Source organism: Ursus americanus, chromosome 8 (assembly GCF_024610735.1).
Source record: "Ursus americanus isolate L20-20 chromosome 8, mUrsAme1.1.p, whole genome shotgun sequence".
NCBI classification, from domain to species: Eukaryota; Metazoa; Chordata; class Mammalia; order Carnivora; family Ursidae; genus Ursus; species Ursus americanus.
In genome coordinates, this window is record NC_142134.1 from 6,098,952 (window position 1) to 6,123,509 (window position 24,558).

The following is a 24,558-nucleotide window of genomic DNA, read 5'->3' on the forward strand; positions in this document are numbered from 1 at the left end:
GTGGACATAGAGGGTATAATGCTAAGAGAAATAAGTCAGACAGAGAAAGACACATACCATATGATTTCATTTATATGTAGAATTTAAGAAACAAAACAAATGAACTAACAAGAAAAAAAAGAGACAAACAACACCCCGCCCCCCAGACTCTTAAATACAGAGCATAAACTTGTGGTTGCCAGAGGGGAGGTGTGTGGGAGGATGGATGAAATAAAGGAGATTAAGAATATATTTATCATGATGAGCACTGAGTAATATATAGAATTATACAACCCTTATATTGTACACTTGAAACTAATATAACACCGTATGTTAATTATACTTCAATAAGAAAATGGAAAAGAAAAAATAAAACATACACATAATTACTTATTTTTATATAAACACATAAAGGATAAATCAGAACACAATGAAGTTGGTTACCTACAAGGGATGGTAAAGAGATGGAGTGGAAGTGCTGGTATGCTGCAGTTAGGACATTTCTGTTGGCTTGCAGGAACTGACTGTTAATTTTTCCGGTTTTGCATGTTGGTTGATGTTATAATGGTAGCATGAGATTAGCCACATGGTAGTGTGACTAATAATTTCTATACCATGAAAATAAGCGAATGTTATAAATTTGGACTATTTTCTTCCAGTGGTGCGTCATCCATGGGGTAGAAGGGAGATGAAGGGAATAGCACAACTTTGAGTATACTTTTTAAAATACATATTTGTCTTTTAGAAGCATGTCAATGTTCCATATATTAAAAAATAAAAATACATGGTAAGAATGGGAAGGCTTTAAAAAAAACCCCTAAAACTGAAAGTGAATGGAAACAAATGTACCATCGTATTCTAAGTGAATACTTTTGGCCACATTGAAGCGGGGATAAGGAATAATCCATGTAACCACGGTATTTGACTACACCAGTCTTGGATAGGATGGAATTGGAGGGGATACTGAGTGAAAGAATTACAAACAAATTCTGGATTCTTTTTAGGAGGTTGGTTTATTATAATGGTAAGGGTGAAGCAATAATGAAACTATTTTAGATGTATTACTCTGAGCAAAAGTGTCAATATTGTGAATCAGGGTTTTCACTTGGAAGAAGGTACATACAAATATGGATGGGGGAGGTGAAAAGGGAACTTGAATGATAGATTTGAATTGAAGGTTTGATGTGAACTCATGATTCCTTAAATATATATGTGTCTCTATGAGTATATGTGTGTGTATAGATAAAGTTGTAGGTATAGGTGTCGATAGTATAGATATATAGATATATATCCCAGCTTGCTAAATAAGCCAAGAAGCAGGGACTGGGCAAAGTAGGTGGAAGATGAACCTGTAACATCTTGTTATGTCACAAAATAAGAAATGTTACAAAAAAATAAAAGATGATAGCATATCATAGGGACATATGAACCAACTTGAAGGGCTCCCCACTGATTAAAAAAAATAATTAATTATAAATAGTTAAAACTGGCATTCATATTTCCATATGGATTATAAATACATAAATAAGTAGATAAATAAGTAGTTAAATAATGAATAATTGGGGGAGAAGAGAGGGCTTTAGCTTACAGTGGAATGTTGAGTGCTTACTGATAAATGTAGAGGGAGTATTCAATTTTATAAAATTAAAATGACTGTTGAGGTTCAAGGACATCCTGTACCTCTACATATGATACTCTGAGAAAGCTGCAGCACCTATTTAGTATGCTGTCCTGAAATGCATAACCTGAATATAATCATGAGGAAACATCAGAGAAGTCCCAACTAACAAAGGTTTTTATTATACAAAAGTGGGGTGCTATATTCTTCCAAAGTCACAGAATACAAAGGAAGGTTGTAGAAATGTTTCTGTATTAAAGGAGGCTAAAAGCAATATCTGAACCTAGATTAAATTATATACTGAAGGGGGAAAATGGAACAAAGGCATTATTAGATAAACTGACAGATTTGGAATATAAGTAGTTGATTAGATAAAAATATTATATCATTGATATATTTATTGAAGTTGATAACTGTGCTTCTGATATGTAAAAAAAAAATCCATATTTTTAGTAAATACACGCGAAAGTATTAAGGGGTAAAGGGCCATGACATATATAACTTTACATTAAATGGTTCTATATATATGCTGCATGTATGTGTGTGTGTGTGTTTGTGTGTGTGTGTGTAGAGAGAGACATACACACAGACAGAGAGACACAGAGAGGAAGGAATGGACATACTGAAAGAAGAGAAAGAAACAAAAGAGTATGGGCAAATGAAAAGGCAAATGGCATAATGTTAACAATGGGCGAATCTGGGTAAACTTTATATATGTGTTTTCTGAATTATTTTTGTTCATGCAAATTTTTTTTCTGTAAATTTGAAGTTAATTCCAAATGAAAAGCTAAGAAAATATACAATGCTATACTTCATGAGTTCAGTTATATAGATATATATATTTAATATTAAGTTAACTATTACAAGTTTATAATAAACTTACTATATAAGTTTATAATATAATAAGTTTAGTATTATAAGCTAAACCAGATTTATATATCACTTGAATCTAAGGTTTTTTCTTAAGATATTTAATGACATTGTTGAGTCAATTGAATATATATGTCAAGGAACTTTGTCAATTTGCATAATTTTATTACATAAAAGAAACTATGTTAGATTATATAGTTTTTATTTATTATATTAACTTGCAGAATAATTTAAATGTGAAAATTGTCCATACATTATCATCTAGAAACTCATCTTGAGGTAATTTCCTTCAAAATGTCTATTTGGCTTAGTAAAGTACATAATGCATTACTGTATTAATATATGTATGATTTTACTAAAAGCTATATATTTTATGTTTTGATAGGTACAAGATCTTAATTTATCTGTATTTTTTCACTCCATTAAGAAATAAATTAAACTCCAGATGTTATATTAACTAAGAAGGCAACTTTTAATTCATGAAATATCAAATGGACTATATAGTACATTTCTCATTGGCATATTTTCCCGTTCTTTACCAGAGATTTGTACCTATGAAATCAATCACTCCAGCTCCTGGCACATATAATGAATCTCGAACTGCTTTCAATTCCGTGAAGAAAACACCAACACCGAAAAGTACCGCATTTGGTCAAAGTGCTGCTCGATTCACACAGGACTCCAGGACAGAGAAAATGCCAGGTTAGCAATTAATCCATGTAGTTATATAACTTAATATTCTTGACAAGATGGATGTACCAAAAAGTTCATTTTTTTTGTTCTGTGGTTTATGTTGTGATTTTAAGTCACATTTTTTTTTGGGCACATTTTTAAAGTATCGACTATACATTAAACACAGATAGATTAAAAATAATATATAACTTTAGTAAGATTTCAGTTTAACACATCATGTATCTTAATGGTAATTTTCTCTTGCTTTCCTTTATTCAGTAAATTTCCTAATTTCTCTTTATGGGTGAACATATATATCAACTATGTGGTCACTGCCAGTAATTTAACTTATGATATGTACTTTTGTTAAAATTTTATTTTGGGGATATCCTAAAATATATTCTAGTGTTTTCACTGGATGTTTTAGTATACAGAACTAAGAATCCAGCACAAAAATAACTTATATAAATGTTAACATATAGTTTTGTGTTGCTGCATAAAGAACGTAGTGGCTTAAAACACAGAGTTTTCTGTTATATCTTCTAATATTCTATTAATATTTTGTGGGATGGCTGGAAGGCAGCGCTCAGATAAGACTGTCATTCAGAGCACATACATAGCTTCAGCATTGCTGCCCCAGGGTAGCTGGTCTTTTAATTTGGTAGCACAGGGCTCCACAGGACGTGGCAGGATGGTACAGGGCTTATTTTCCAATGTCAGAAATCCCACATTCTGTTTGTTAATCAGGTTACTCAGGGTAGCACATATTGAACAGAAGATAATGACGCTTCATCTCTCAATGACACAGGTAGCAAAGAATTTTTGGCTAACCTAAATTTATTATAGTCTACCCTCGGCCCACAAAACATTTTCAGTTGCCCCACATGCCTTTTCCAGGCCCCCAAAGTCTCATGTAATCATGGTGTAATCTTGAAGTCCAGGATTTCATTACCTAAGACTGTATCACTATAGGTGAGAATTCTTGGATGTGATATTTTAGCTACTTGAATATGACTTTTGTCTGTCAGAAGAACTATGAACTAAAGACACACATTACTGCCTCACACATTGAAAAACAGCAGTGGGAGAAAGATAGGATAATCATACTAGATGCTCCTATTCAGAAAAGAGAAAACTAGAGGCCCATAACAGCCATAGGCCTATAGCAGCTATGAAATCCAACCAGGCACATTTTGTAATTTCCTTGATTAGGGCCCAGTTGGGCTCCCTGGGAATATTTTTCCAAGGTCCTTTGTTCTACCTTTTGGGCTCTTGGTTCCATCTTTTGAAGCACTCTTCCTTTTCTATAAGAAATAAACTGTGTTTGTGGCTGCCTAACTTGCTTACACCAAGACCCATCCCCTGTTTTCTGGCAGGACTGCCCTTCTCAGTCAAGCTTGCCTCAGTCCCAGCACAACAGGTTCCTGCCCCAGAAAACCAGGCCCCTTCTCCCCAGAAACCCCTACCCACACCATTTCTCCTGACCAGAGAATTCTGCAGGGCTTCAGTTCTGGCAGAGCTGGTGTCAGGTCTCATTTCACAAGCAAACCAGAGATCACCTAGTTAAAACTCACCACATTCAGTCCAGGGACCAACACTGCCCATACAGGCAAGGAGAGCCTCTACAGACAACTGGCCTGAAGGATAGAGCAGCCAAAACACAATAGCAGAGTGCATGCAGCACGACTGGAGATATTCCCTGAAGTGCTAACCCTGGGCACTACAGGACCTCTTCTTCATAAGGCTATTACTTTCAGGAGTAGGAGACATAACTGGCTTTTTTTTTTTTTAAGATTTTATTTATTTATTTGACAGAGATAGAGACAGCCAGTGAGAGAGGGAACACAAGCAGGGGGAGTGGGAGAGGAAGAAGCAGGCTCCTAGCAGAGGAGCCTGATGTGGGGCTCGATCCCATAATGCTGGGATCACGCCCTGACCCGAAGGCAGATGCTTAACCGCTGTGCCACCAGGCGCCCCCATAACTGGCTTTTTAACACAGAGAAGAATGCAGAGACTTAGACAAAATGTCAAGACAGAAGAATTTATTACAAATGAAAAAACAAGTTAAGGCCATGGCCAGAGATCTAAGCAAAACAGATACAAGTAACATGCCTGATGGAGAATTTAAAGCAACAATCATAATGATACTCACTGGGCTTGACAAAAGAAAAGAAGACATTAGGGAGACCCTTACCACAGAGATAAAAGAGTTAAGAAAGAATCAATCAGAGTTGAAGAATACAATAAACAAGATTGGAAATGGGCTTGATGCAATTAACAGCAGGCCAGAAGAAGCAGAGGACTAAATTAGTGATCTAGAAGACAAAATAATGGAAAATAATGAAGCTGAACAAAAAGAGAGGAAGAATAATTGTGGGACATGAGAGTAGACGTAGGGAACTCATGACTCCAACAGATGAAATAACATTCGTATTATAGAAATTCCAGAAGAAGAAGAGAGCGAAAAGAAAGCAGAAAATTTATTTCAGGGAGGTGTTAAGATGGTAGAGGAGTAGGGGTCCCCTTTTTCAGCTGGTCCCCTGAGTCAAGCTGGATAGGTACCAGACCATCCTGAACACCCACAGAATCAGCCTGAGACGTAGGAAGATACATCTGGATCTCTATAAATGAACATCTCCAGCACTGAGTATTGAGGTACGAAGCAGGGAGCCGTGAATCTGCACACAGATATCGGAAGATAAATGGAAGGGGGAGGGAGCCTCTGAGCTCAGGCGCCAGGAAGCGGTAGCCACCTACACTGGGGAGCGGATGGACTCATGGACCAGCACCCGCGAGAGAGCAGACAGAGACCGTGAGCCTGGGAATACACATGTGACCAGACTGAAAACCGGAGCTCTGGTGTGCTCACTGGAACCAGACTGAGACCATGAGCCTGGGAATGCGGTGCAACCAGACTGAAAACCGGTGCTCCAGAGCCCCCCCCGAAACCACACTGAAACAGGGAGCTCAGGAACACGCGCGGGAACCGGGGGCGGCTGGCGGTGTTAAAGCACAAAGGACAGAGACATGCCGGCCCTGGAAGTGAGGGCTGGGACACCAGCTGTGGGGTGCACAACCCGGGACGCTGCAGGGTTTTTAGCAGCACCAACAGAAACAGAGTTAAAGAGGCCAGGAGAGCTCAGTGGAAAGCGGATTGTGATCTCTCTGTTCTGAGCCAGAGGCTGGGATTCAGCCACCCGCTGCTCTGACTCTCAGAAGGGGCACAGAAAACCGCCAGGGAAAGCTGCCAGAGAACAAAAACCCGGAAATACTAGCTCACATTGTGCCCATCCCCATCCCCCCTCACGGGGGACAGGGAGACTACCCAAACAGGGTTGCCTGAATATCAGCACAGCAGGCCCTTCCCCCAAAAGACAGGCTGAAAAATCAAGAAGCTGACATCCCTAAAGTCCCTATAAAACAAGAGCACGCTGCCTGGGTCCTGGTCAATAATTTGGGCTCTGGGCAACCCCGCAACCTCTCCTCATCAGAATGACGAGAAGGAGAAATCCCCCCCAGCAAAGAAAAGATAATGAGTCTGTGGCCTCTGCCACAGAACTGATGGAGATGGTTATAACCAAATTGTCACAAATGGATCAGAGTAAGAATGGTCAAGATGATGTGTAGGCTTGAAAAACATATTAACGAAAATATTAACAAGAATATAGAATCTCTAAGGGCAGAAATGAGAGTGAATCTGGCAGAAATTAAAAATGCTATGAATCAAATGCAGTCAAAACTAGATGCTCTAATGGCCACGGTAAATGAGGCAGAAGAACGAATTAGTGAACTGGAGGATGGGATGGTGGAAGAGAAAGCTAAAACAGAAACTTGGCTTAAAAAAATCCAATCTCAAGAATGTAGGTTACGGGAGATTACTGACTCAATGAAATGTTCCAATGTCAGAATCATCGGCATCACCGAGGGGGTGGAGAAAAACAGAGGTCTAGAAGAGATATTTGAACAAATTGTAGCTGAAAACTTCCCTAATCTAGCAAGGGAAACAAACATTCGTGTCCAAGAGGCAGAGAGGACTCCTCCCAAGCTAAACCACGACAAACCTACACCACGTCACATCATAGTGCAATTCGCAAATATTAGATCCAAGGATACAGTATTGAAAGCGGCCAGGGCAAAGAAATTTCTCACATAACAAGGCAAAGATATCAGAATTACGTCAGACCTGTCTACACAGACCTAGAATGAGAGAAAGGGTTGGGGGGGGCATTTTTAAAGCTCTTTCAGAGAAAAACATGCAGCCAAGGATCCTTTATCCAGCAAGGCTGTCATTCAGAATTGATGGAGAGATAAGGACCTTCCAGAATCGCCAGACACTGACCAATTTCATAACCACGAAACCAGCCCTACAAGAGATATTAAGGGGGGTTCTATAAAAGTAAAAAGGTCCCAAGAGTGATACAGAACAGAAAGTTACAATCTATAGAAACAAAGACTTTACAGGCAACATGACATCATTAAAATAATATCTCTCAATAATCACTCTCAATGTGAATGCCCTAAATGCTCCCATAAATGCCACAGGGTTGCAGATTGGAAAAAAGACATGACCCATCAATTTGCTGTCTACAGGAGACTCATTTTAAACCTAAAGATACATCCAGATTGAAAGTGAAGGGATGGAAAACCATTTTTCATGCCAATGGACCTCAAAAGAAAGCTGGGGTAGCAATTCTCATATCAGACAGATTGGATTTTAAACTAAAGACTGTAGTTAGAGATACAGAAGGACACTATAGTATTCTTAAAGGATGTATCCAACAAGTGGATATGATAATCATAAATATCTATGCCCCCAACAGGAGAGCAGCAAGATACAGAAGCCAACTCTTAACCAGAATAAAGAGAGATATAGATAAAAATATGTTAATAGTAGGGGACCTCAACACTCCACTATCAGCAATAGACAGATCACCTAAGCAGAAAATCAGCAAAGAACAAGAGCTTTGAATGCCATACTAGACCAGTTGGACCTCATAGATATATATAGAACACTAGACCCCAGAACAAAAAAATACTCATTCTTTTCAAATACACATGGAACGTTCTCCAGAATAGATCACATGCTGGGTCACAAAACAGGTCTCAACCAGTACCAAAAGACTGAGATTATTCCCTGCATATTCTCAGACCACAACACTTTAAAATTGGAACTCAACCACAAGGAAAAATTTGGAAGAAACTCAAACACTTGGAAACTAAGGACCATCCTGCTCAAGAATGATTCGACAAACCAATAAATCAAAAATAAATTTAAACAATTTATGGAGACCAACGGGAATGAAAACACAACGGTCCAAAACCTATGGGATACTGCAAATGCAGTCCTAAGGGGAAAATACGTAGCCATCCAAGCCTCACTCTAAAGAATAGAAAAATCTAAAATGCAGTTTTTATATTCTCACCTCAAGAAGCTGGAACAGGAACAGAAGAACAGGCCTAACCCACGCATGAGATAGCAGTTGATCAAGATTAGAGTAGAGATCAATGAATTAGAAACCAGGACTACAGTAGAGCAGATCAACAGAACTAGCAGCTGGTTCTTTGAAAGAATAAATAAGATTGATAAGCCACTAGCCAGACTTATTCAAAAGAATAGAGAAAGGACCCAAATTAATAAAATTATGAATGAAAAGGGAGAGGTCACAACCAACACCAATGAAATAGGAAGGATCATTAGAATCTTTTATCAACAGCTTTATGCCAAAAATTAAACAACCTGGAAGAAATGGATGCCTTCCTGGAAACCTATAAACTACCAACACTGAAACAGGAAGAAATTGATTTTTTAAACAGACCAATTAATTATGAAGAGATTGAAGCAGTGATCAAAAACCTCCCGAAATACAAGACCCCAGGGCCTGATGGATACTCTGGGAAATTCTACCAAACATTCAAAGAAGAAATAATACCTATTCTCCTGAAGTTGTTTCAAACAATAGAAACAGAAGGAAAAGTACCACACTCATTCTATGAGGCCAGTATTACCTGGATCCCCAAACCAGGCAAAGACCCTATCCAAAAGGAGAATTACAGACTGATATCCCTGATGAATATGGACGCCAAAATTCTGAACAAGATCCTAGCTAATAGGATCCAGCAGTTCATTAAAAGGATTATCCATCATGACCAAGTGGGATTCATCCCTGGGATGCAAGTGTGGTTCAACATTTGCAAATCTGTCAGTGTGATAGATCATATCAACAAGAAAAGAGTCAGGAACCATATGATCCTCTCAATTGATGCAGAAAAAGCATTTGACAAAATACAGCATCCTTTCCTGATTAAAACCCTTCAGAGTGTAGGGATAGAGGGTACATTCCTCAATCTCATAAAAACCATCTATGAAAAGCCTTCAGCAAATATCATTCTCAATGGGGAAAAGCTGGAAGCCTTTCCCTTAAGATCAGGAACACGACAAGGATGCCCACTCTCGCCATTATTATTCAACATAGTACTAGAAGTCCTTGCAACAGCAATCAGACAACAAAAAGAGATAAAAGGTATCCAAATCGACAAAGAAGAAGTCAAAATGTCTCTCTTCACAGCTGACATGATACTCTATATGGAAAACCCAAAAGAATCCATGCCCAAACTATTAGAAGTTATAGAGCAATTCAGTAATGTGGCGGGATACAAAATCAATGCTCAGAAATCAGTTGCATTTCTACACACGAATAATGAGACTGAAGAAAGAGAAATTAGGGAATCCATCCCATTTACAATAGCACCAAAAACCATACGTTACCTTGGAATTAACCAGAGACGTGAAGGACCTATATTCTAAAAACTACAAATCACTCTTGAAAGACATTGAAGAAGACACAAAAAGATGGGAAAATATTCCATACTCATGGATTGGAAGAATTAACATAGTTAAAATGTCCATGCTGCCCAAAGCAATCTACACTTTCAATGCCATCCCAATCAAAATACTGATGACATTTTTCAAAGAACTGAAATAAACAGCCCTTAAATTTGTGTGGAACCAGAAAAGGCCCTGAATCGCCAAGGAATTGTTGAAAAGGAAAAACAAAGCTGGGGGCACCAAATGCTGGATTTTGAGCTGTAGTACAAAGCTGTGATCACAAAGACAGCATGGTAGTGGAACAAGAACAGACAAGACACATAGACCAATGGAACAGAATAGAGAGCCCAGAAATGGATCCTCGGCTCTTTGGGCAACTAATCTTTGATAAAGCAGGAAAAAACATCCTGTGGAAAAAAAGACAGTCTCTTCAATAAATGGTGCTGGGAAAATTGGATAGCTACATGCAAAAGAATGAAACTTGACCACTCTCTCACACCATACACAAAGATAAACTCCAAATGGATGAAAGACCTTGATGTGAGACAGGAATCCATCAAAATCCTAGAGGAGAACATAGGCAGCAACCTGTATGACATTGGCCACAGCAACTTTTTTCATGACACATCCCCAAAGGCAAGAGAAAGAAAAGATAAAATGAACTTGTGGGACTTCATCAAGATAAAAAGCTTCTGCACAGCCAAGGAAACCGTCTAAAAAACTAAGAGGCAGCCCATGGAATGGGAGAAGATATTTGCAAATGACACTACAGATAAAAGACTGGTATCCAAGATCTACAAAGAACTTCTCAAACTCAATACCCAAGAAACAAAGAAATCATAAAATGGGCAGAAGATATGAACAGACAGTTTTCCAATGAAGACATACAAATGGCTAACAGACACATGAAAAAATGTTCAAAATCATTAGCCATCAGGGAAATTCAAATCAAAACCACACTGAGATACCACCTTACGCCAGTTAGAATGGCAAAAATTGACAAGGTAGGAAACAACAATTGTTGGAGAATATGTGGAGAAAGGGGATCCTTCCTACATTGTTGATGGGAATGCAAGTTGGTACAGACACTCTGGAAAACAGTGTGGAGGTCCCTTTAAAAGTTAAAAATTGAGCTATCCTATGCTCTAGCCATTGCACTACTGGGTATTTACCCCAAAGATACAGACGTAGTGAGGAGAAGGGCCATATGCACCCCAATGTTCATAGCAGCATTGTCCACAATTGCTAAATTGTGGAAGGAACCGAGATGCCGTTCAAGAGATGACTGGATTAAGAAGTTGTGGTCCATATATACAACGAAATATTACTCAGTCATCAAAAAGAAGTATTTCTCAACATTTGCTGCAACATGGACGGGACTGGAGTAGATAATGCTAAGCGAAATAAGTGAAACAGATAATGGCAATTATCATATGGTTTCTCTCATTTATGGAACATGAGAAGTAAGAAGATCAGTAGGAGAAGAAAGGGAAGAAGAAAGGGGGCTAAACAGAAGGGGGAATGAACCATGAGAGGCTATGGACTCTGGGAAACAAACTGAGGGCTTCAGGGAGGCAGGAAATGGGATAGGCTGGTGATGGGTATTAAGGAGGGCACGTATTGCATGGTGCACTGGGTGTTATACGCAGGTAATGAATCATGGACCTTAACATCAAAAACTAGAAATGTACTATATGGTGACTAACATAATATAATGAAAAATATTATTATAAAAAATTTATTTCAGGAAATAATAGTAGAAAACTTCCCTAATCTGAGAAAGGAAACAGATACCGAGGCATGGAGGACTCCCATATAAATCAACAAAATCAACAAAAGCAGGTCCATATGAAGACATATTGTAATTAAATTTGCAAAATATAGTGATAAAGAAACAATCTTAAAAGCAGGAAGACAAAGGAAGTTCCTAACTTACAAGGGAAGACCTTTAAGGCTAGTTGGAGATTTCTCAACAGAACTTTGTCAAGCCAGATGGGAGTGGCATGATATATTCAAAGTGCTAAATATGAAAAATTTGTAGCTAAGATTACTCTATCCAGCAAGGCTATCATTCAGAATGGGAGAGATAAAGAGTTTCCCAAACAAAAACCAAAGGAGTTCATGACCACTACCCCAAGAAATATTAAAGGGAACCCTTTGAGTGCAAAGGGGAAACCAAAAGTGACAAAGATAAGAAAGACTCAGAGAAAATACCCAGAAACAATGAAAAAACAAGTAATAAAATGTCAATAAATACAAATCTATCAATAATTACTTTGTGAATATAAATGGACTAAATGCTCCAATGATAGCCACAGGGTGTCAGAATGGATAAACAAACAAGACCCATTTATATGCTGCCTACAAGAAACTCATTTTAGATCAAGGATACCTGCAGTTTGAAAGTGAGGGGGTGGAGAAACATTTATCATGGAAATTGATGTCCTAAGGAAGCAAGAGTAGCAATACATAGATTGGATAAACTGGACTTTATTTTATTTATTTTGAAGTTTTATTCATTTCAGAGAGAAAAAGAGCATGTGATAGCATGGGGAGGAGGAGCAGAGGGAGAGGGAGAGGGAGAAAAAAACTCAAGCAGACTCCATGCTGATTGTGGAGCCCAACACAGGGCTCAATCTCATGACCCTGAAATCACGACCTAAGCCAAATCCAGGAGTTGAATGCTTAACTGACTGTGCCACCCAGGTGCCCCCAAACTAGGCTTTAACATAAAGACTTTAAAAAGAGATAAAGAGGGGCATTATGTAACCATAAAAGTGTTGATACAAGATATAACAATTGTAAATATTTATGCACCCAACATGGGAGCACCCTAATATATAAAACAATAACAAACATGAAGGAACTAACTGATAATAACATAATAATAGTAGGGGACTTTAACACCCCACTGACATCAGTGGACAGATCATCTAAATAGAGAATAACAAGGACACAATGGCTTTGAATGACACACTGGACCAGATGGACTTAACAGATATATTCAGAACATTCCATCCTAAAACAGCAGAATACATGTTCTTTTCAAGTGTACATGGAAGGTTCTCCAGAATAGATCACATATTAGGTCACAAAACAGGCCTCAACAAATACAAAAAGATTGAAATCATACTATGTACCTTTTCTGACCACAGCACTATGACACTAGAAGTCAACCACAAGAAAAAATTTGGACAGACCACAAATACATGGAGGTTGAACAACCTGCTACTAAACATTGGATGGATCAACCAGGAAATCAAAGAAGAAATTAAAAAAATACATTGAAACAAATGAAAATGAAAGCACAATGGTCCAAAACCTTTGGAATACAGCAAAAGTGGTCCTAAGAGGGAAGTATATAGCAATACTCAAGAAGCAAGAAAAAAATTTGAAGAAGTAGGCTGTGTTTCCAGTTGGAGCTTTCTCGGCCTGCTTCCTGCCTTAGAATATGAGGGGTCTACAGCCACTCTTCGTTTTGCACTGTTGTTGTCCCTTTCTTTCCAAGTTTGTATAATTCCTTTTAAAAATGTTGTATCTTATTGTATTGACTTAGAATCAAATACACTGGACAAAAGCCACACTCAAATATACTTCTTAGGAAAATCCTTGTCTACTTTGGGTCACCTTTGGTGCTGCTGTGTGTTGATACTCTTAGATACTTCGGAGCATTATTGTTTTAGCCAAGAAGGCCTATGACATATGGCTTAAAATTCTTCGAAGCCTTTTCTTTAACTGAGAGATACTATGACATACCATCTTAAATATTTCTGAGGTCTTAACAAAGGGTCTTACAGTCATACCCTGGATTTGGTCTTTGATCTCAGGCCGTTTCTTTCTTTGAGAGCTGTTTGCTATATGTAGAGATGGGATGAAAAAGAATTTTACTTTCAAACCCAGAAAATTTTGATTTCTTTCATTTCTTACAAATTCTCCTTGAAAATAGCAGTTTTAGCCCATCTCTTTCTTTCCATACCTTCTCACACATGGCTAAAAACAACTATTTGGGACTTTCGAAATTCAGCCTGGAAACTTTCTTAGCTAGAAACTACTTATTTATTAAGTATCTTCTTTATTATCTAAGCATTAGTTTTGTTAAAATCTCTGCCATTACATTATACAAGTTGTCTTTTCTCCAGCTTCCAATAACCTTTTCCTCCTGTCCTTTAAGCCATCACCAACTGTCCTCTCATGTCCCTTTCTCTAAGTCTTGAGTTGTTCCAGCTTCTGACCCATTGCCTGATCTCAAACCATTTCTATAAGTTTTGTTACAGTAATTTGTTATGGTAAGTCTATACTGGTACAAAATTATTTACTACCCATGCCATTGAGAAGTTGAGTCTTGTTCTTCTCCCGTCCAATCTTGGTTAGTCTGGTGTCTTTTTTGACCAATAGCATGCAGGGGAAGTGATATTTGAGCACTTCTTAGACAAAGTTATGAGGTTTACAGTATATACCTGGGCCTGTTGAAACAGTTGGTCTTGGAGTCCTGAGCCTCTGTGAAGTCTGAGTATTCTAAGACTGGACTTCTGGAGAGGTCATGTGTAGGTGCTTGGATCTACCCAGCTGAGCTTACCTCAGTAGTGTTTCTCATGAATTTGAAATCCAAAAGATTTCTAAATATGAACTTATTGACTGGCCCAACTGCCTGAGGATTGGGTCTTGTTTTCAATTTTGTGGCCTAATGTATTATGAATAAAATATTATAAATTCCCCAAAGGTTAGTTTATTTGTTAAGAATACAGTTAAATTATGATGACCCCTCCAATCTAATACCGAATCTTACGTATTTTAAAGATTAGTGAGAATGGCCTCATGGAACTTCAATTTTTTTTTTCTGTGAAGATATTAGTGTACAGTAATAAATTAGACCCATCAATCAGTTCTAGAACATACTTACAGGTTACTTTTAGAAGGTAACTCTTAACTCTCTAGCTCTGCTGTTCCTGGGCATTTCTGTACTTACTGACTAGAAAAATGAATGTGAAAACCCTCTAATGTGAGTGAATTACATGATCAGGATGGCTTTTCAAATCAGATGCTTAACATGGTACTACTTGCAATGTATGTACTTCGAGTGAGGTTCCTATATTTAAGCACTTAAGCTGTAATGTGTTCTGTTGTCTTCTCCTGTCAGAAAAGAGACAGATCTCAGATACTTGTCTTTTAAGTACCTTAAATGGTGGTCCAAATAGTTTTCATTACATTTTCTATTTACCTTTTTTTCTAAACATTACCAGTGGTGGAATGTTTGAAGATTGCAGAAATAAGACATTAGCATTTAGGTTTTTTGAGAGTTGGCACAAGAGAATTTTTGGTAGAGATTTTTGAGAAATAGATTTAGAACTGGAATATTTGAAAAATTGGGAAGAGTTTATGGGTAGCTTCTTTGAGAAAAACCTTCTATTTGATTAGGTATGATGATTTGGTCACTTTTAATCTAGAAAACACCCAAAGTATCTTTAGCCTCATACTACTCAAAGTGCCCATTTGTCAACTATTTGTTTCCTGCCTACAATGAGAATGAAGATTGTACCAAAATGTAAATCAACACAGTCCTTCCTTTATGGAGAAAGACTAGCTACAAAATGCCTAGTGAAATAGTCAATTTACATTGGTAAGCTCCTTTTCCTGTGGATTGTTCTTGGACAAGCAACAAACCACAGACCACATTTTGAGTGGCATTGATCTAGTCAATTTCTGTATCTTCAGACAAGGAACTTGCAGCCCAGAAAAAGAAATGAGTTTGAAGTTACATTTTATAATATTTAGTTGTAGCGCTAATTTAGTAGAATTCAGATAACATGAGTACAACCAAGTTGTGTTCTTTCAGGTATCTATTGCATTTTATGGGTATTGCTGCTCACTGGAACTGATTTTTTAATATTACTGAATTGTAAAACATGTACAAATATACAAAGATACAAAAATATAAATATTTGTTTCAAGCATTTTAATGTTTTGATAAAACTTTCTTCAGTGAAAGTTTGTTTGTATAATTTTGAATGAATAAAATGTTATCCACTCAGATTGCCACTGTAGAAAATATTCCTGGTTATAAAATGTCCTGAAAGGTAAAAGGCAAAAATAAAGTAACTGCTGTGATAGGAATATTGGATGATAGGGGATTTTTCCCCCAAATTGATTTTTTAAACTCTGTACTCTTATTTACTATATTTCTCTTAGAATACGCTATCTATAATATTTATAAACTTCAATAAATGTCCTTAGAGAGCTATATAAATAAGATTTTAATAATTTCCAAAAGTTAATTTGGTTCAGTTTTCTACATAAGTTTTTAGTTCAGTTCTCATAATTGTAAGGAAAAACTTTCCACATTTCTCAAAATTAGTTTAGGATTCATTCCAGTGCCAAACTGGTTTTTAATGTTGCTACATCAACTCCTTAATATTTTTTGGCAGCAAGAATTCTTTCTTTCTTTCTTTCTTTCTTTCTTTCTTTCTTTCTTTCTTTCTTTCTTTCTTTCTTTCTTTCTTTCTTTTCTTTTCTTTTCTTTTCTTTTCTTTTCTTTTCTTTTTCTTCTTTTCTTTTCTTTTCTTTTTTCTTTTCTTTTTTCTTTTCTTTTCTTTTCTTTTTTCTTTTCTTTTCTTCCTTCCTTCCTTCCTTCCTTCCTTCCTTCCTTCCTTCCTCCCTCCCTCCCTCCCTCCCTCCCTCCCTCCCTCCCTCCCTCCCTCCCTCCTTCCTTCCTTCCTTCCTTCCTTCCTTCCTTCCTCCCTCCCTCCCTCCCTCCCTCCCTCCCTTCCCTCTTTCCTTCTTCTTTATTGAGGTATAATTTACACAATAAAATAATTCATTTTAAGTGTACAGTTTGATGAGTTTTGATAAATGTATGTATTAAGGTAACCACCACTACAATTAAGTTTTGGAACATTTTCATCATTTTAAAAATGCTCTCTCATTCCCCTCTGCGGTTAATCTCCAGGCTACTGTCTGTCACTATGATATTGCATTTTCTGGAATTTCATGTAACGAATCATATGTTATTCAGGATTTTGTCTATCTTCTTTCACTTTGTATCATGTTTTTGATGTTGATTCATGTTATTGCATTTATATTTCCTTTTTATTGCTGAGTAGTGTTCTATTGTTTGGGTATAGCACATTTTTAAAATTTACCAGCTGATGGACATTTAGGTTTCATTTTTCCTGGGAAAATACCTAGGACTAGAATTTCTGGGTCATATACTATGTACGTGTTTAACTTTATAAGAATTTGACAAATTGTTTCTCTAAATGTCATACCTTTTACATTCCTGCCAGTAATATATGAGAGTTCTTTCTAAAAAAAAATTACTTAATTTAAGGTTACTCAGTTTAAAAAAATTAAAAGCATGTTTATTCTTACCGATGATATTCCTCATGACTTTAGGTCCTGGGTTTTATAATATCCTAAACAATACTGTAATCGACAACTTTAGCAATACCTGCTTGAGGAAACAAAAGAGAAGTGCATTTGGTTCTTCTGTTCCTCGGACTCTCTTCCTGGTTCAGAAAGAAGCTTTTACTGCTCCTGGTCCTGTTGATTATCAGGTAATTTGTGAATACCAAAATAATATTCTTTATATCTAATACCAAGACTTAGGGCTTAAAAAATTACATGTGACATATATACTTCATTATTTTAAGCTATACTATTATTATTAATTATTATTAAAGATTTTACTTATTTATTTGAGAGAGAGACAGAGAGAGAGAGAGTACAGGAAGGAGCACAGGGAGAGGGACAAGCAGACTCTGCACTGAGTGCAGAGCCCAACATGGGGCTTAATCTCATGACCCTGAGGTCAGGACCCGAGGTGAAACTACGAGTCAGAAGCTTAACCAACTGAGCCACCCAGGCACTCCAAGCCATACTATTATTATTGAAATTATTTGTATGTGATACTTTATGGCTTAAGAATAAACATTAAATTGGTTTTCAACTATGTTTCTAATTTCTTTTCAAAAGATGGATCTCATTCTTTATTTCTTTGAGGATCTCATATGTATTTCTTTAAATACTTATCTTCATTTTAAATTGTTCCACTAAAAAAAAAAATAAAATAAAATTGCTCCACTATTTCTGAAAGTAATTTAGGTCTCCTTTAAATGCTTTTTGTGGTTTTATTTTTGTGTAGAAGTCTTAACCATCTTTATTAGATTTATTCCTTGGTATTTAGTATTTGATGTTTTTTAGTTAATGATACCTTTTAAATATTTTCATTGTTTAGCTTTCTGCTATTGGTATAAAGAAATATAATAGTCTTTATTAAAGATTTGCTTTACCAATCCATACTTCTTGCTAAATTGAATGATTAATTCTATTAATTTATCATTAGTTTTAAAAACAATTCCTCAAGCACAATTATGCCGCCTGTGAATGACAGTTTATATATTTTTTCCAGGCGTTTCATCTTATATATATATTTTTTGCTTTACTGGATTTCTGTATCTCAAAACAAATGTCAATAATATTCATAGGAATTAAAAAATATCCAGTATCCAAGAGGATAAAATTCACAGAGTGTGACATCCAATAAAAAAAAAAATTAGTAGGTATGCAAAGAATCAGGAAAATATAACCTAGAATCAGGAAGATAAAAACAATCAATAGAAGACAAGAAATTACACAGATGATAGAATTAGTAGATAAAGGCATTAAGCAGTTATTATAACTATATTCCACATGTTTAAGAAGGTAGGAGAAAGATCAAACATGAGTAGAGAAATGGCACAAATAAAAAGACACAAACTGAAGTTCTAGAGATGGCAAATATAACATTTTTTAAAAAGTACACTGTCATTAACAACAGCTTAGGAAGTTAGAAGAAAAGATTAGTGAACCCTAAGACACTGGTAGAAACTATCAGAAATAAAACGTGGTGAGAAAAAGGACAGAAATAGTGAATAAAGTTATCAGTGAACTATGAGACAATTTGAAGTGGCCTAATATAAGTGTAATTAGCATTATTGAAGGAAAAGAAAAAGTGCGGGGCATAAAAAATATTTTAAGAAACAATGGCTGAAAATTTCCAAACTTTGAAAAGAACTAAAAACCTACTTATCCATGAAGCTCCACAAGCTTGCAACACAAAAGACATTAAGGAAACTATGCCAAGGCATATTATAACCAAATTGACTAGAATGGTTAAAAAAAAAATTCTTAAAAGCAGGCAGAGAAAAAGGATACATAGCATTGAGGAACAAAGTTAAAAATGACAGTATATTTCTTGTTGGAAATGACGTAAGTCAGAAGACAGCAGTGCAACATTTTTAAGTATTAAAAGAAAACATTTGTCAACCTATAATTCTATAGCAGGCTAAAATATCTTTCAAAACTGAGAATAAAATGAAGACCTTTATATATGTATAAAAGCTGAAATGTTCATCCCTCAATGACCTGCAGTATAAGAAATGTTAAGGAAGTCTTCCAGGCAGAGGAAAATGTTACCAGATGGAATCTGGATCTATTTAAAGTGATATAGAGTATTAAAGATGATAACTATGATATTAAAAGCTCTTGTTGGATTTCTCATTTTATTGAAAGCAGAATGTCAGACATGTTTTTGATTTACTGATAATTTACTTTCACAAAAGGTAGAGGAAGCTATGGGAGGAACTCATGTCTTAGCTTAATTTTGACTAAATAAAGGAGAACTAATGAAATAGAAGGGAAGAATCTTTTGCACATAGTGATCATGTTGTTTTACAGTTTAGAATTGTCAAAGAAGAGATTCTGGACGTTGTTAGATATATACAAGGAACTTAGGTATTCCCTATTTCAAAATGATCAGCAGAAAACAAGAAATGTTCTTAAGATTGGAGACTCTAAGAGTAAAACTAGCCTAAAAGTGTTGACAGGAAGATAATCTCATTTGTAAAATTCTGACAATGCAGTTTTGCTATACATTAAACTTTTTAGAGGACATTTTTAAAAGGACGTTGTGATATATGTATATATATTTATTATTTATTTTTTCTCACTCCTAAGGAATTTGAGAAAGTTTAAAAGGATGTACATATGGAAAAGTAAAAGTAGCTAACAATAAGGGTAAAAAATATAGATAGAACAGATAGATATTTTATAGGTAGAATATGAATAGGAGTTAAACATTGGGGAAGTTTGAACATAGTTGTCAAGTGATAAAAGGACATGTACAAAACAGTGGAAACATGGTATCTGTCCTGTAGTAGACACTCAGGAAATTATAATTGAATAAATGAATATGAGAGAGAGGCATAGAACTGTACTCCAGGAAGCTTAAAGAAAAGCACAATTTATTGTAAAAAATACTACAGAAAACTAAAATTAGTTCTTGTAAGTTTGGTTTGGTGAAAAAAAAAAAGTAGCTATAAAGAACTCTGTAGGGGTGGGGTAGATGAAACGGGGATAGTAGAGCCACGAAATGATGAATTGGATTTGTCCTTTCTATCAGAGAAAATTATTTTCAACCCAATAAGTGGAACACACATGGTGGTAATGTAAGAATACCCTAGTGCTTTAAAACACTCTTTTTAAAAAAATGAAATGAAGTTAAATTTGCAAGTCATTTTTGCATAGGGTGCTAATCTCTTTGTTCCAGTTTTAGTATATGTGCTGCCAAAAGTATCACTCTAATGCTTTAAATTAGTTAAAAACTTTGGATATAGCTGAAATAGACCTCACTGTAATGAAAAAACAGCTGTAAATCATTATCTGTAATCTATGGATGTTGCTTAAGATTTGTAGGCATAAAAGAAAAATGGAGTAAATAAAGTTTTTTCTTATTTAAACAAAAATTAAAATTTCACAGTGAGATTTTTATGAATTCTCACAAAATTTTATTTTATTTATATGTATATACTCTAATGTGGTAAAAAAATAACATTAAATTTACCATCTTAACCATTTTTAAGTGCTGATGTAGGTATATTTGAAATGCATCATGAACGTTAGTAGTTTTTAGAATATTTTTGTTGTATTTTGTTTAAAATGTACTAGAAGTTCATTGTTCTAAGTAACCCAACATTTAAATTTTAAAAAATTATTAGAATTATCACTTGCAAGAAATGTTTACAAAGCCCTCATTATAATCTTTATTCTCCACTCCAGATAATGAGACAGCATAGCATAGTGATTATGAGCATCAGCTCTGATGTCAGTGTACTTGAGTATATTTTCTTGCTCTGTCACTGACCTCGTGTAAGTTATTTTAACACTTTATAAGATGGAGATCATAATAGTACATACCTTGAAGCATTATTGTGTATACTAAATGAATCAATACATGTAAAATACTTTAAATAGCTTCTGGCGCATAGTAAAAACGTAATAGCCTTTGCCATTATCAGTGACAATTAAAAACTACCTGTAGGTTTCACCCAGACTCTTTTAGTTTATGAAAAATTTGACAAACTATAATCAAGAGTGAAAGATAGACACTAAACATGTCTAAGATTTAAAAATCGAGTCTGATAAACTGTGTTGAACTGCAGTATTAATCCATTTATATTTAATGATTACTGATACATTTGTGTGTATAGAAGCCATATTGTTTCATATATTCTATTGGCTTGCTTGTTTTAGCATTTTTTTCTTACCTCACCTTATTTTTTGAATTAGTAAAATATTTTATATTATTCTATTTCATCTATTTCTATAACATTTTTAGTTATGTGTTGTTTTATAGTCTTTTAGTGGTGACCACCAAAATTACAATATGTGTCCTTTACTTTTTGCAGTTTAATGAAAAGGATTACTTTTACCACTTTCTTAATATGCTAACTTAAAACATTTTAGTTCCATTTTGCTACCTCTTCCTTCAATTTTCGTCATACACCTTAAGTTTATGTATATTTTGAACCCTTTGAATATTATTGTTTTGTACATTCAATATTTTTCATATTTACCAAAACATTTACCTTTTCTTTTGTGTTTTGTTTCTTTCTGCATTTCAAGGTTTCTGTGTCAAATCATTTTTCTTCTGCCTGAAAAACTCCCTCTAGTGCCTTTTTGGTTAAGTCCTGTTGATGATGAATTATCGTAGTTGTAGAAAATGTCTTCGTCACTTTTAATTTGGGGGGATTGGATTTGTAGTTTGTTAGTTATTTTCTTTCAGCACTTTAAACATGTTTTTCTATTGTTTAGGCCTTCTGTCATTTCCATTGAGAAGTACATTGTTAATTTTATTGTTTCTCCTTTGAAAGCAACTCTTTTTTTTTTTTTTGGTCTGTTTCTTCAATATGTCAAAACTATGGTTCTCTTTATATTTATTTGCCTGAGGTTTGCAGAGCTCTGGGTTGATACCTTTCATCAGTTTTAAATAATTTTTACTATTATATATTCATATATTTCTGTCACATTCTTTCCTATCTTTTGGGGACTCTAGTAAATAGATATGTTACACCTATTTACTATGCCTCAGACATCTCTTATAATCCCTATGTATCATGTTCTCGTTTTTTCTTTGCACTTCAGTTTATTTATTTTACATTTAAATTCAATTAACAAATAATGTATTATGGGTTTTGGAAGTAGAGGTCAGTGATTCATCAGTCTTATATAATACATAGTGCTCACTACATCATGTGCCCTCCTTAATGCCCATCACTCAATTATCCCATCCCCTCACCCACTTCCCCTCCAGCAACCCTCTGTTTATTCCCTATTGTTAAGAGTTTCTTATGGATTGCCTCCCTCCCTATTTTCATGTTATTTTATTTTTCCTTTCCTTCCCCTATATTTGTCTGTTTTGTTTCTTAAACTCCACATATGAGTGAAATAATATGGTATTTGTCTTTCTCTGACCATTTCGATTAGGATAACACTCTCTAGTTCCATCCACATCAATGTACATGATAAGTACTCATCCTTTCTGATGGCTGAGTAGTATTCCATTGTGTGATATATATAATCACATCTTCTTTATCCATTCATCTGTCAGGGACATCTGGGCTCTTTCCATAGTTTGGCTATTGTGGACATTGCTGCTATAAACATTATGGTGCATGTGCCCCTTCAAATTACTATGTTTGTATCCTTTGAATAATACCTAGCAGTGCAGTTGCTGGGCTATAAGGTAGTTCTGTTTTTAACTTTTTGAGGAACCTCCATACAGTTTTCCAGAGTGGCTGTACCAGCTTGCATTCCCACCAACAGTGTAAGAGGGTTCCCCTTTCTCCACATCCTCACCAATATCTGTCATTTCCTGACTTGTTAATTTTAGCCATTCTGACTGGTGTGAGGTGGGATCTCATTTGGTTTTGATTTGTATTTCCCTGATGCCGAGTAATATTGAGCATTTTTTCATATGTCTGTTGGCCATTTGGATGTCTTTTTTTTGGAGAAATATCTGTTCATGTCTTCTGCCTATTTCTTGACTGGATTATTTGGTTTTTGGGTGTTGAGTTTGATGAGTTCTTTACAGATTTTGGATACTAGCCCTTTATCTGATAAGACATTTGCAAATATCTTCTCCCATTCTGTAGATTGTCTTTTAGTTTTGTTGACTGTTTGCTGTGCAAAAGGTTTTCATCTTGATGAAGTTCCAATAGTTCATTTTTGCCTTTGTTTACCTTGCCTTTGGAGCTCTGTCTAGCAAGAAGTTGCTACAGTTGAGGTCAAAAAGATTGCTGCCTGTGGTCTCCTCTAGGATTTTGATGGATTCCTGTGTTACATTTAGGTCTTTCATTCATTTTGAGTCTATTTTTGTGTATGATATAAGAAAGTAGCCCAATTTTATTCTTCTGTGTGTGGCTGTACAATTTTCCCAATACCATTTGTTGAAGAGGCTTTCTTTTTTCCATTGGAAATTTTTTCCTGCTTCGTCAAAGATTAGTTGACCATAGAGTTGAGGGGTCCATTTATGTGTTCTCTATTCTGTTCCATTGATCTATGTGTCTGTTTTTGTGCCAGTACCATACTGTCTTGATGATTACAGCTTTGTTATAGAACTTGAAGTCTGGGATTGTGATGCCACTAGCTTTGGTTTTCTTTTTCAACATTCCTTTGGCTATTTGGGGTCTTTTCTGTTTCATATAAATGTTAAGATTCTTTTTACCAGCTCTGTGAAAAAAGTTGATGGTATTTTGATAGGGATTGCATTGAATATATAGATTGCTCTAGGAGCATAGACATTTTAACAAAATTATTCTTCCAATCCATGAGCATGGAATGTTTTTCCATTTCTTTTTGTCTTCCACAGTTTCTTTCATGAGTATTCTATAGTTCTCAGAGTGTAGATCCTTTGTGTCTTTGGGTAGGTTTATTCCTTGGTATCTTATGGATTTTGGCACAGTTGTAAATGGGATCAATTCCTTAATTTCACTTTCTTCTGTCTCATTGTTATAGAAATGCAACTGATTTCTGTGCATTGATTTTATATCCTGCCACTTTGCTGAATTCCTGTATGAGTTCTAGCAATTTTGGGGTGGAGACTTTAGGGTTTTCCACATAGAGTATCATGTCATTTGCAAAGAGTGAGAGTTTGACTTCTTCTTTGCTGATTCGGATGCTTTTTATTTCTTTGTTGTCTGATTGCTGAGGCTAGAACATCAAGCACTATGTTGGACAGCAGTGGTGATAGTCAACATCCCTGCCATGTTCCTGACCTTAG

The 24,558-nt window shown here is 35.7% G+C and overlaps 1 protein-coding gene across 1 annotated transcript in view; it reads left to right on the plus strand.

The window, feature by feature from the left end:
• Positions 1-24,558, plus strand: part of STPG2 (sperm tail PG-rich repeat containing 2) — a 307,272-nt gene that overhangs the window by 123,000 nt on the left and 159,714 nt on the right. The window contains exons 7-8 of the mRNA XM_087864396.1: positions 3,010-3,169; positions 17,355-17,515. Of these exons, the coding sequence (XP_087720522.1) occupies positions 3,010-3,169; positions 17,355-17,515 (321 nt within the window). The remainder of the gene's footprint in view (positions 1-3,009; positions 3,170-17,354; positions 17,516-24,558) is intronic.